Raw genomic sequence first — 13,790 nt, forward strand, 5'->3', positions numbered from 1 at the left:
AGCGCTTTCGAGCGGCAATGGCCGGCCGTGGCCCAACCCCACATTCCCCTGATAGGTGGAGAGTTGGCCCAATAGCCGTAGCGCCACTGTCCTGACGTCAGGACGGTGTTCAAATCTGGATCAGTTTTTATCAGATCCGTTGCAGCCCCTTTTTTAGAGATTTGGGTATGGAGGAAAATAGAGAGGGTTGTGTTTTCTGACACTTGGTGAGTTCCCTGGAACACCGGCAGGGGCGGACTGGCCATCGGGACGTTCGGGACGAATCCCGATGGGCCGGTACTGAAGTGGGCCGGTCGGACGATGTGGGCCGCTCGGATAAGTCACTAGCACCCGTCCGTCCGTCCGTCCGTCGACAATTTCCTCGCGGTATTTACTTGCGGCACCGAGGTGGGCCGCTCGGATAACTCACTAGCATTTATTTTACTGTAATCTTAATAAAACAGGGAATAATTGTACCTACTACATTTCTCTTTTACGTATTTGACTGAAAGTTGTGCTCATAATATATGTCAGGCAAATAAATCCAGAAAAACATTTAAAAATTGGCTCAAATCTAAGTGAAGAACAAGAACAAGTATAGATAATCTAAGCTTGTATATCAGAAATATTTCAACTGGAAGCAGCTGGCTCTTACAAAGACCTGTAGCCAGTCATTGTGTGGTTTGTCCACACGCTGTGACTCCAGGCTGGCCTGATTTCAGTCTTGGTCAGTAGAGCACATTACAGTTGTTGGTTTAGGTTTAGGAAATGACAATTCCAAAACCCCACAGAGGAAGGTGGTCAGAGCCTTTAAAGGCCGCTACACACCAAACTGACACCAAAGAACACGTCCCGACGGACCCGACTGTTGTGTCGCCTCACGTCTCCTGCGTCTTGGCCAACAGTCGCACTGGAACACACCGCAAAGACTTCAGCCGACGGCCAAGTAGCACGTACGCACTGGGCATGCGTGAGTCACAATAACTCTCCTTACCAGCAGGCGGCGGTAGTGTGTATTCGTCATTCAAAAGAGGCAACCAGAAGACAGACTGCGTGATATACAAACAACAAATAGCTACATGCTACAGCTCGAGCCAAGCAGCACAGGGATGAACTATGCCAATATTTTAACAGTATCGGTGCAGTGCCTTTTCAGTGGGGAAAGATATAGCAAATATGTGTGCCTATCCTGCTATTTGTGTTTATTCTTTTAATCACACAGCGTTAAGATGAAATAAAAATGTGCCTACATAACTGTCAGTTGCAGCCGTAGCATTATTATTGGTTTAACTACTAACAGTATATTTTTAAAACATTTTAAAATGACCATCTTGAACAGCTACAACATTAAAATACTTCTAGGCAGATTGTGGACAGTAACAAAGTACATTTACTTAAGTACTGTACTGCTCCACTCCCATTCAGGCAAATAGTGTTTCGCTAAGCTGAACAGCCAATCAGAATGATTTATTTTGTCGACGGCCTTTTACCGACAGCCTCCCGATTCAACATGTTGAATCGGCAGCGGAAGGTGTCGGCATGCAGGGCCGAAAATACACGACGGTGCGGGACACACCAATCTGAGTAGGGCGACACGACGCTCATCGACGGCCAGACATCTATCGATGGCCGAAATCGGCTTGGTGTGTAGCGGCCTTGTGGTGTGGAGATCATGAGGTTGACCCACAGCGCGTGAACACATCCTTATAGCTTGTCTGTCTTGTCTGTCTTGTCTTGTCTTGCACTGTCTGCAGTGCATGCTCATCGCACTCAAAGTCAGGCCTATAATATAGCTCATTATTAACAGGGCACCTAGTACTTCAGCAAAGGGCATGCGTACATTTTATGATGGCTCTGTTGAAAGGATAGTCATGACACCCAATCATCTGAAAGGTATTGTGTGCAAGGATTTTGTATTCAACACTGTAGTTAAAAAAGTTGTGGATAAAGGTGTTTGCTTGCTCACTATAAACTCAACTGCCTGCAATAAAACAACCACAACACAAAGTATGAGAGGTTACCTAGATTAGGAAGTTGCCCCATATTTGGAGGCGTGTGGAACAGTGGTCTAGTGCGTATGTGTTCGGATCAGGGGGGCACAGGTTCAAACCCCACTGCAATCAGCATGTCGTTGTGTCCCTGAGACACTTCAGCCCAAATTGCTCCTGTGGTGATTGCCCACAGTATTGAGTATGTAAGTCGCTTTGGATAAAAGCGTCTAACAAGTGACATGTCATGTAATGTAATGTAATAATAATATTTGTTACACAGCATATCTTAGCATAAGGCTACGCAAGTTGGATTTTCATCATTCAATAATATTTCAAGTTAGTTCTTAATTGTGTGTGAACATTTGGCAGTCCTATTGGTCAGTGTACAGACTGCACAATCAGAAACAGCCAACATCTTTATATATACACAGTATCCAGTGCAATTAGCTCACAGCATTGAATTTCGTCAGGGAAAAACTGTATATATTTTTATGTTTTTGACAGTAATGAAATATTGTGGCGAAACAAATATAAAAATAACCAAAATATTAGTGTCATCTAGAACTTTAATGGGTTAGCCCGGGTTCCTGACTGGGCAGGTTCTCTCTGGTGTCCACCACCTGAAAGCTAGGCTTATGAGAATAATTCAAACAGGTTTGACAATATAAAATCAGTTGCTGTCAAATTATCCATCAAGATAATTCATCATTATTTGTGTTGCTGTTGACATTCCTCCTGCTAAAACATGCACTACAGGAACACATTTCTCCTACATTTGTTTTGTTCTTCTTGTGTAACATAAAAACTGCTTTTTGTCGAGCAACCGTGTGTTGCAGAATACCAATAAAATGTCCCTGAACTGTTGAGTTGCTGCTGTCGTTATGTGGTGAGGCTTGATTAAACAGAGCACTGCTTTATCTAACCTGTTGTGATACAACCTAGCTAATGTAAAATATTGTAATATTGCTTTATACTTCAATTTCATTGTAATATTTAAAAAACTATGGAAAAATAACAGAAACATTTTAACCAAAACTTAACTCATTTTTGTTTAATGTACCAATCTGGTGAACCCTGATCAACAATAAGAGGATAGACGATTGTGTGCTCTTGTTCTCATGGTGGGAGAAGAGAGACATCACACCGCTGGGATCACAGCTCTCCAACACAGCCCAAACTTCTCTCTCTGGCTGGAGTCTGGCTGTAAGTTTAGAGAGAGCTTTATTTGATAAACAGCTGCGTTTTCTACGAGTAAACATATCAACAGTTTAAGACGAGCGAGGTGGATGATGCCGGAGCGCTGGCCTACGTGTCGGCTGAGCCCCGACAGCCCGTCCCAATGAACACCTGTTTATGATAATCCATCTGTTTCTGGTTTATCACAGGTTCAAAATGAATCTATTATTAAACGCTAATTAAGACATAGTAGGCTAGTACAGAACCAGGTATGTTGAAGTTTAATACTATGAAGAAAATGACACTGCTTTGAATGACTTTTTACTTCTGACAAACCCTACAATATGACATGAAAGACAGCAGCTTGGTGTATTGGTTGTGCTTTAATGACTCACCAAGAAGAGCTCCAAACAGGTTGCTTTTGAAGATCCCCATGACTCTCTGGATGGCAGTTTTGAGCTGCTGCTCCTCCGGCCTCCTCAGTTTAGTGCAGTACTCCTCCAACAGCCCGAGGGCCCGCGCTGTGTCTGCAACACAGAGGGCACACAACACACGCTTTGCTTTGTTTTTTCAGTCTAAAAATATACATTTACACTAAAATAAACATTAAAACTGTATATAAAAAAACATAGACCATATAAAAATACATCAGCTACCCCTAAAGGCCAGCACTATGTGATACATCAGATATTGAGGGTGCGACTGTGAGGTAGAGTGGTCCTCCTCCAGGCAGAAGGCCGGTGATTCGATCCCCTGCTGTCAACATTTCAATGCTTAAACTCAAGTAACTCCCACTGACCAACACTGTGTGAGAGTGTGTGAATGTTAGTCTCTCTGAGCAGGTGCACCTTGTAGGGCAGCCCCTGCCTCTGTGTGGATCCGTGTGAGCGGGTGAATGCTGCCTTGTGTTCGAAAAGCGCTTTAAGGGGTTGCGTAGACTGGAAAAGAGTTATATGCATGCAGTCCATTTACCACTTTCAAAAGCATGGGCCTGAAGGTGCTGCTATAACTGCCTCTACTCTTGTGCTTTATGCTCTCCACTAGATTTTGGAACCTGGCTGCAGAGCTTTGCTCCCATTCAGCCAGAAGAGGTCCAACGTTTAAGTGTTATGTGATAAAATCTCTATGCAGGCAAGTTCTTCCACAGAAAACTACAACAACAAAAAACTACTGCCTGCACTATTTGTGCAGGCAGCATTGTCGTGTTAAAACAGGAAAGGGACTAACAAAAAATTATGAACGAATATTGATGAGGTGACATCTACAATGTTCATATGTAGAACATGGTCTGGTGAAAGCTTGATAGGCTACAGCTCATTACCTGTGGCACAGTAACTCACCTTTTTTTCTAATAGGCATGGCTACCTCCCTGTAAACTTGACTCTCACTAAGGCTTCCAGTTCAGCCTTCAGTTCATGGTCTTCTTTTTTTCTTGGTGGGATAACATAAATGGGGATGGTTTAAAAAAAAGAGTTCTCCCCAAGCACTGTAGAAGAGGATCTGTGTCAAATGGTGAAAATATGAATTCCACAAATTTGAGCTCAAGGAGTCCCGTCTCTGATGACAACACAGCAGTGATCTACAGGAGGAGAGATACGGCCCCCTGTAACACAAGGCAAGGGTCCTCGGTGTGAGAATACTTTGGAACGTAATGTTGTGTAAGACTTATGTCAGTGTTCACATCACACAAAATAACTTCCTTTGGTTGAAGAGAAGGCAGATCCCAGCCATGCCTTGTCATAAATGATTCCCTGCTGGTCCAAACATCCTCCGGATAGACGGGTAAGGGGACACACAGACCTCGGGACAGACGGGTGGAGTCCTTACAGACAGGTGCAGAGGGTGTAGGAGACCTGGTTCAGAGGAGCTGTCAGGTCCACACGCAGCCGGAGGGGGACAGTCCTGGCTCGGTTCTGTCTGAAGAGCTGCTCCATTTACTGTATCAACATTATCCGGTCTGACAGTGCATACCTGGAGTCTCCTTTACCTGCCCACAAGACAAAAGACAGGGTAAAGCGTCCTTCACACTCAAATTAATGTTTAAAAAGAATCCCTCGCCTCACGGTTCCTTTGGTAAAAAAAAATGCCGGCTGACGTCACATCAGAGTTTCTGTCTGGAGGTTCTGACTTCTGGACGGGCATGCGTGTGCCCCCCATGAAGCGAATAACGACAATGGATGAAATGTATCAAATCCTCTCGCGCTGCATGTTAACGCTGCCTCTACGGATTCATAAACAGCGTGATGTTCATTAGTTAGCTAGCATTCATGCTAAATCACCATCCAGCGGCGGTGCCGAATCAGATGCTTCCCCGGTGCGAGGCTGGCTGTGGGAGAATACCTGCCTGTCAACTGTGGAAGAAAACGCATGGCTCTCAAATAACTCCATGTATATTCATATTCCGGAAAATTGTGAGCATGCATTCGCTGGATACTTCCTCTCATGTGAAACAGCACTGTCCTAGCGCTGCCACATATCTTTATTCTTTAAGCAGGTACTGTAGTGCTAGCCTTATGGACTGACAGCATCACCAACAGATTTTAGTGCCATCAACAAGCTAGCCACAAAAAGAAACGGGACTTCCGCTTAAGAGTTTCACAATAAAACGTTTCCCTTTTTTTGTAGCCTTGAGACAGAATTGCACAACAGCCTTTGTTATCAGCCCTACATGAAGCCTATGTGTTTGATGAATGTGCAACAGTGGCGAGCCGTGACTTTTACCTAGGCCCTCTGACCCCCACCCCTTCCCTCGGAAAAAAAAAATAGTTATTAACATGGACGCGGGAAGGGGGGGTACTGAGGGGGCTGCAGCACCCCATCTGTTGGCGGAGAGTTGTAACTGCAACGCCAAAAAGTTCACTAAACAAATCAATACAAACGTTTTATTTTGAGTTACTATTTTTGAGTTAGCATTTTAGTGTAAGCAGTCTATAAAGAGCTTCACTATATAAGAGAAATTGATAATGCAGTGTGCTTCTTCTGTTGCTCTGCTATAGAAAAGAAGCTCGTCAGTGCAGACAAGATCAGGGATGGGAGTTTTGTGAAAGCAGGGTTTAACAACTGGCGAAAGGCAGGGGAAACATTTAGGGAGCATGAGAAGTCCCATCAACACACAGGCCGTCAACAAACTGGCAGCATTAAAACGAACACCGATGAATGCGCTGCTCTCACAAGCTGTTGCTAAAGACCAAATGACTGTATTTAATATGACGTTATTATACAGGGCCACCCAGTGTTCGAAATAGGGGGAGCCAGGGGGAGCTTGGCTCCCCTAAAGAGGGGGGGAGCTCCCCTGAAGGCCGATTTTGAGATAAATAGGGGAAAAAATCGTGCATATTTGTGTCACACAGATTAGAAATGTTGAGTTTCTGTAAATAAAAGTTCTTGAAATAAATAATAGTCATTGTTCATTACAGTTTCTGAATATTTGTTTTATATTTGTGAATATTTCTGGGTGTTGCCATCTGTACGTGGCGGCCAGAGATGGGGTCGTTACTAAAAAAAAGTAATATATTACATATTACATATTACTTAAAAAAAAAGTAATATATTACACTACTTCGTTACTCTCTACATAAAGTAACTCGTTACTTTACTCGTTACTTTACTCGTTACTTTACTCGCAGGGCCGGCCCGCCCCTCCGTACAGGCAGATCACGCAGACTGCTAAAGTTTCAAATGTTCTCTTTAGTTCAGTTTCCATTGTCGCATAAGACTGATCCAGATAGCTCTGACTATGGCTGTCCTCTGTCTCCTGCTATCTGTATTTTGCGCAGTATATCTCTGAACGATGCGATGGTGATTCCACTGTGCAAATGGGCAACATTACCTCTACTATGAAGGATGCTACAAGCCTGTCCATCTCTGCTTTGGTTACCGGTCCTCCAAATTCTCATTTGTGCTGCTTCGATCGGCGGTGGCGCACTCACAACATCCTCACTCTGGGTTCGGGGGTCCTTAGCTATTAGCTTCACCTTAGCATGTGTTCTTTGCAGGTGTTTGTTGAGGTTTGACGTGGTGTTTACAGCAGTGGATAACAGCTTCTGGCCTGGACACAGTTTGCACCTCACCGTCACATTCCTGTCTATTCTTCGGACGAACTCAAAATAATGGGCATACCTCCACCCCTCGAAAGTTATCGCTGACTCTGCCATGTTTATGCAGCACTGCATGTGGAGATGTGGACGCGCAAGTCGCGCATATTACGTACATATAAACCTGCGGCGGAAACCCCTCTTGTCTGTCAGTGTGATTATGACTGATTTTATAAAAGTAACGAAGTAACGCGTGTCGGGGCAATGTTAGTAACTGTAGTGTGATTACTGAATTATAAAAGTAACGCGTTACACTACTCCGTTACCGACAAGCGTAATATTATTACGCGTTACTTTGTAACGCGTAACGCGTTACACCCAACTCTGGTGGCGGCGCTGGATTCTTCACGCTACTTACGTTGCTATGGTTACGGCGGCGATGCCGGCGGCGTATTTGAAATGTTCATATTGATATTTTTTTAACTCTGGCTTTGTAATAAAATATATGGCGAAACGATAACAGCCAAGCCTCACAGCTTTTGGATTCACAAGCAAAGAAGCGAAGGAGTCTAAAAATGACAACGTGAACGGAACAACTTTTAGTTGGCCGGCTGTAAGCGGCGTTAGGGTCGAGTTTGACAACTCCACACCGAGGGAGAGGCCTGCCGATGCGGAGCCTGAAGAGGCTTCAACAACGGCCTCAGCCGCCGGTGCCACCTGCACTAGCGAACCTGATGATGCCCATGACCTGTCTTTTAACTGGACACAGAAAAGATGGAGTGAGTGGAATGAAAGGTATCCATGGCTTTTCATAACAAATACAACATTTGGATGTGAGATTTGCAAAGAGGGAAAAAGTATATTGATCTCCCAAACAAGAGACAGAAGTATTTGAATTTTATCAGACACCGAATTTATAGCATTGAAAATAATTACTTTGAAAATCATGTATCTGAATTTTTTTTGCTCCGAATTTACCTATGTGAAATAAAAATGTAAAAATTCAAGTTAAAACAATTTGAATGTTCAAATTCAGATCCCAAAAATTCAAGTTAAAAAAATTCGAATGCACAATTTCGGTTTAAAATTCGACGTCCAAAATTGCGATGCAACATCATCCGGGCTACTCAGACAGGATAAGCAATCGAGCCCGAATGCAATCAAACCGACTTCTGGCCTATCAGAGCCAGACCCGGCGTCATGGGCATGTCATGTTTTAATCAGGGCTGAATACAACATTTTAATTGTTTTATTATGTTTATTGTTGTTATTTGTAGGGCTTTGTCCTAATATTTATTTTTGTATTAAACTATGTTGAAAGATTAGTTTAATATAATTTTTTTATTTTGCTATGAAATTCTGAATGAAAGGCTGAGCGCGAGACTGGTTTTTCGCTGGGTTGAGTCGTGTGGATTTTTGAGTGAGATGCGGCACAGCAGCCTGTCAGTTTACTCTTGCTACAGATGAAGCGTCTTATTTTGGACAGTTTAAAATGCGAGGGTCGTGATCGGTTCGTGCACGTTCCGTGATGGCCGGCCGGCCCCCAGTCTGACTTGATACCGCCCCCGTGATAAATACATTTAATTATTGTGAAGCCAGCTGCAATGGATCATTGATCCACCAGGGGGTGCAGTGGGGTTCCACACTGGAGTCATGTGAAATCAACTTCTTTGTTGTTAAGATCCATATGTCACAGATAGGATCATAGTCTGTGCTAAATAAGACATGTAATCATTTAAATAATGTTGTTTAGTCGGAAAAAACGAACGAGCCGGCTCTCCCGATTTTTAATCCTAATTTAATCATCATCATTGATGTTTATGTTCGCCGAATTGACATGAAATCACTGACAAATATGAATATTCTGTATTCAACTTCATTGAAACGATCAGGATGGGTGTTATTTTTCCCCACAATGACCAAGTCGCTGCAAATGATCCCATGTATTATGTACATGTACATGGCCACATTCTCAACAAAGTTACGTAACGAAACATTCTGTATTCCTTGCTTACTTTGTATTTAATGCTTTATAACAGCTGGAATAGTTCGTTTAGAACAGGCACCTCACTCGCAATCTGCTCCTCCGCAACGCCTACCACCTACCTCCGGCTGAAATTATGAATGTACAGTAAGGCATAGTAATCATAGATAACACGGCAGGGTCCGTTACAGTTTGTTTTCATCTGATTTCAAATATTTCAAATGTCTGAAGTTAATAAATACATTCTCAGTGTTCAAGTCAATAATAGTCATATAAGAAAAGTACTGATCTAATAACAGAGATTTTATAAGGACTTTTCAATGTTCGACATCGCTCATGTGAAATACAGTAAACTGGATGTTGTGGTGCCGAGAGGCGGGGTATCAAAAGTACAAGCTAAACTTTTATTTAGCATCTGAACACACTTGTAAACAACGTGATGCCCGGGAAGCGAAGACCCGGCGGAAACAGCTGGTCTGGTTCACTAAAATGTCCGTGTACAGTATATCTGGTACTAATGTATAGCGGATCTTTGTTAAGATCCATATGTCACGGATAGGATCATAGTCTGTGCTAAATAAGACATGTAATCATTTACAAAACATCACCATGTTGTTATGCGCATGTGCGAGATGTTATGCATGTGCGCATGTGCGAGATGGTCCGCCATGTTGCACAACTCAATTAAAAAAAGTGTGTTGGTGTATGATCACATTTGTATATGAAAATGTCAGAAGTTAATAAATACATTCTCAATGTTTAAGTCAATCACTGAAGATGCTTACGATATCATAAAATCTAAGTGTTAATGATTGTCAGTAGAGATGGGATGGCAGAAGGTGCTATATATATATATATAATTCCAAAGCTGGTAAAGACCTTTCAAATTTAGCAATAATAGTCATATAAGAAAAGTACTGATTTGTTCTTGAATCAACTTTTTTATGGAAAATGTTTTATGTAATTTTATTTCATTTTAAATAAAATGAAAGACATTCACAGTTAATGTAATTAGATATACATTATTAATGCCATACATTTTTAAATGTAATTAGATATACATTATTAATGCCATACATTTTTGCATAAATATTTATTCAGTATGATAGCTGTCTAACAGAAGTTAAATCCATTTCTCACTTATTCTGACAATGTACTTAACCCCAAATAAAAGAACCCAATAAAAATAGTTGTTAAATAATAGTGAAGTCACGTTGTAATAACAATAACTCATCTCTCTCGGTTTTTTTTGTTTTCTTTGTGTGCTTTGCCAAAAGCCACTGTGTCAAGTGTCCTAGTTGGGTTGCCGTACGGAGTTGAGCAATATGGCGGACCATCTCTTCTGTCAAAGACCATTGCAAGACTATTTATGTTTGGATTCTCACTTGAGGAATCTTAACCTGAGCCACAATAAATTGTCTATAAATAGATTCCCAACATCTCAGTTGTATTAAAAATGAATAAGGCCATCTTCACGAAAAGTTCAAAAGCAGCCCCTTGCCATTCTGTCTAATGTGGTGCGACGGGGGAGGGGGGAGAGAGTTAGACGCTCGTGAATCTTACTGAGAACGTTATGTTTCCTCTGTCTGCTTATGCCAAAAGCAACGACAAATTATCTGTTTTAAATACCTTTTTAGACCGTAAACTTTAGAATGAAATGTAATACCGGTTAGTTTTTTGTGTTCATACTGACAGAAGAAGAAATAAATTAAGTATGAATGAGAATAAGACTTATGTAATGTATTGACATTTGATCAGTAGCCTATAAATGTATTACTAACTTTATCCACTGTGGTACCGAAGCTTGGATCACCGCCAAAGACATGGCCAAGGGCAGCTGGCAGCTTTCAATATTTTTCATGTGCGATTCTAACGCTTTCAGAAAGTGAAACATACAGCATCATTTGAGAAAAATAAATCAAAATAAGCGTTATAAATGAACCCTGACTACTTGTGTTTAGGACTCACTGTATTTTGCTACTCTCTAGGTCTGTGGGCCAAATCCAGATATGGGGGCGGGGGGGGTTCTGTTAGAAGGTGCGACGGGGGAGGGGGGAGAGAGTTAGACGCTCGTGAATTGTCAACGGGGGGGGGCCTCTCTGCACGGAGGAGCCGCGGAGAAGTGAATCACAGTGATCTGCTATTTTAAAGTAAATTCAACACATATCGACCCTAAATATAGCATATATTAAGAACGAGAAAGTGTTAACATCGTTTTTTGTAAACATATGACCAATGTGCGAGGGGTGATGACATCAGAGCATCGTCCTATGGGCTTAGCCCCGGACAGGTACAACAGGTATTCACTCAGAGGGGGGTAGTTACCCATTTACATGTCAAAAAGCAACAAACAGTGGGCGGGTGGGGGATGGTGAACGTTTACATTTATCTACAGAATATATTTAATTTAAGGGGAGCAGTTACTGAGAAGTATATAATGAGAACTGCTACCAATGGTGGCCTATTTAGTTTATTAAGAAATACATATTTGTAGCTTTTTTTTTATCTGCAGTAGGAAATGCAGAGAGTAGCGACAGGGCTGGTCCAACCTGATCTGTAAAGTGATCTAACTAAGTGCTATTCATTTTCTTGACGGGGAAGTGCAGTGTAAATGGGGGGCTTATATGCATTTGAAAAGCAATATAAATCACACAGTTCGTATACAATAGGCATTAAAAGCACCATCGATAACCATTGCCCTTCTCCTATTCAAACCAAAAGAGAAAATGCAGATATTACACTCTGAAAAGAAAGGGTAGACATATCTGTACTCTTAGTGCCAAGTAGCTAAGCTATTCATTCGCAGAAATGTAAAGTGATCTATCTAAGTTCTATTCATATTCTAAACATTTATAACTAGTTTAGGTTGTTTGAGAGGTACAGCTACCATTCTTTAATTAGATGTTTGATAAGTGCATGCAGATCACATAAAACACGTACACAGATACATTATTTTGTATTTTTATTAAATTCGACAATGTCAATTTCACTTTCCACTATGTCCACCGTTGTTTTTCACAACCAATGGCAGAACTTTATTGAGGCCTGTAATTAGTCGTTGCGACTCTGAGCGTTAGGGAAACCCATCATCTTGATAAAACATGAACTTTTCTTGTTATCATTTTTATTGTGTTAACAATTAAGTTAACAGGTATTCACTCAGAGGGGGGTCGGCTTCATAGTTGTATTTATCATCTAAATTTGCCGAAACAAGTTTAATATTCTGAAAGCCAAGACTTTGTTTATTTGAAATCAGATGAAAACAAACTGTAACGAACCCATTTTATTCATATTCTGAGTCATAAAGACTTTATTTAAAATAAACATTTATAACTAGTTTAGGTTGTTTGAGAGGTAATTGAAATAGTTACGGGTGATGATCTGACTTGAAGTGTGTGTTTTTTGCTCCTCCCCATTCTTTAATTAGATGTTTGATAAGTGCATGCAGATCACATATAGTAAAACACGTACACAGATACATTATTTTGTATTTTTATTAAATTTGACAATCTCAATTTCACTTTCCACTATGTCCACCGTTGTTTTTCACAACCAATGGCAGAACTTTATTGAGGCCTGTAATTAGTCAACTACAGGTCTCTTGAGTCAGTCTTTTTCTTCCAAAAAGCTTGTGACAAGATGTTATTGCTCTTGGGGCATTAAAAACAAGATTTTAACTTTAGTTTTTTATATAATATCTGCATTGTCTCTTGTGAAAAACTAAGTCTTAGTTTGGCCATAGTTATTTAATATATAGCGCCATCTCCTGGTTAAACCCTGAAATTGGAGAATAGTGGGAGGGCCTAACATTCCTGAATACTGGTCTTTGGCAGGTCTTAGGCAGGTAACTGGCTGGCAGTAGGCAGGAAGCTGTATGCTGGGGTCCAAAATAAGAGGCTCCATCTGTACCAAGTTACTGCGTGGCACTTTGGTTTTGATAAAACAGTGTAGTTCCCCTATATAAACGTTACATTCATAATCAACCGAGACACTCTGCAAGAGAATTAGCTATTTTTTGTTATTCTTAATGCTTGTCATCACGTTAATAAAATAAAAGAAGTACCGATACACAGCAGAACAATTGTGGCGATGTTCAGCTTAATAAGCCTTGTTCAACATAATTTATTTAGCTAATACTACAGCGGGCTGCAGGCGAACCAAGTCCGCGTTTCGCTGCATTCCTTGATCTCCAGTTATAACGCCGGACTCCACCGCCCGGAGCTAACGGAGCCGCAGGGGGCTCCGGGACGCCGGCTGGAGCTGGACGCCGGCTGGAGCTAGCCCCCTGCGGCTCCGTTAGCTCCGGCGGCCACCACTGGGATAATTGGGTCCCGTTTTAACATTTAACAAGGGTCGTGTTAGAAAACAATTCACTCACAGATTCATAATCATGAAGGTGGAATCTAACTATATCCATAATAATATCTATTGCATCCAGGGGTAGAAACATGTTTTTTTCTGCTGTAAAATTGGGCATTTTAACATGGGGGTCTATGGAAATGGCTCCTTTCTGCAGTCATCGCCTATCGGCCAATATATGAACTGCAGTTTGTGGCACTTCCGTATTGGCGTCCCGGCTCTTCTCCAGAGTTTGCCGCTTGATCGTATCGCATCGCCTGGTGTTTC

The 13,790-nt window shown here is 41.6% G+C and overlaps 1 protein-coding gene across 1 annotated transcript in view; it reads right to left on the reverse strand.

Annotated features, from left to right (window-relative positions):
• LOC117472149 (disks large homolog 1-like) overlaps positions 1-5,635 on the reverse strand; it is a 47,139-nt gene extending 41,504 nt beyond the window's left edge. Inside the window, exons 1-2 of the mRNA XM_034117283.1 lie at positions 4,487-5,635; positions 3,542-3,673 (exon numbers count right to left, since the gene is read on the reverse strand). Coding sequence (XP_033973174.1) covers positions 3,542-3,673; positions 4,487-4,505 — 151 coding nt within the window. The 5' untranslated portion in view covers positions 4,506-5,635. The remainder of the gene's footprint in view (positions 1-3,541; positions 3,674-4,486) is intronic.
• Positions 5,636-13,790: the final 8,155 nt, after the last annotated feature.

This window comes from Trematomus bernacchii, unplaced genomic scaffold (genome assembly GCF_902827165.1).
Source record: "Trematomus bernacchii unplaced genomic scaffold, fTreBer1.1, whole genome shotgun sequence".
NCBI classification, from domain to species: domain Eukaryota; kingdom Metazoa; phylum Chordata; class Actinopteri; order Perciformes; family Nototheniidae; genus Trematomus; species Trematomus bernacchii.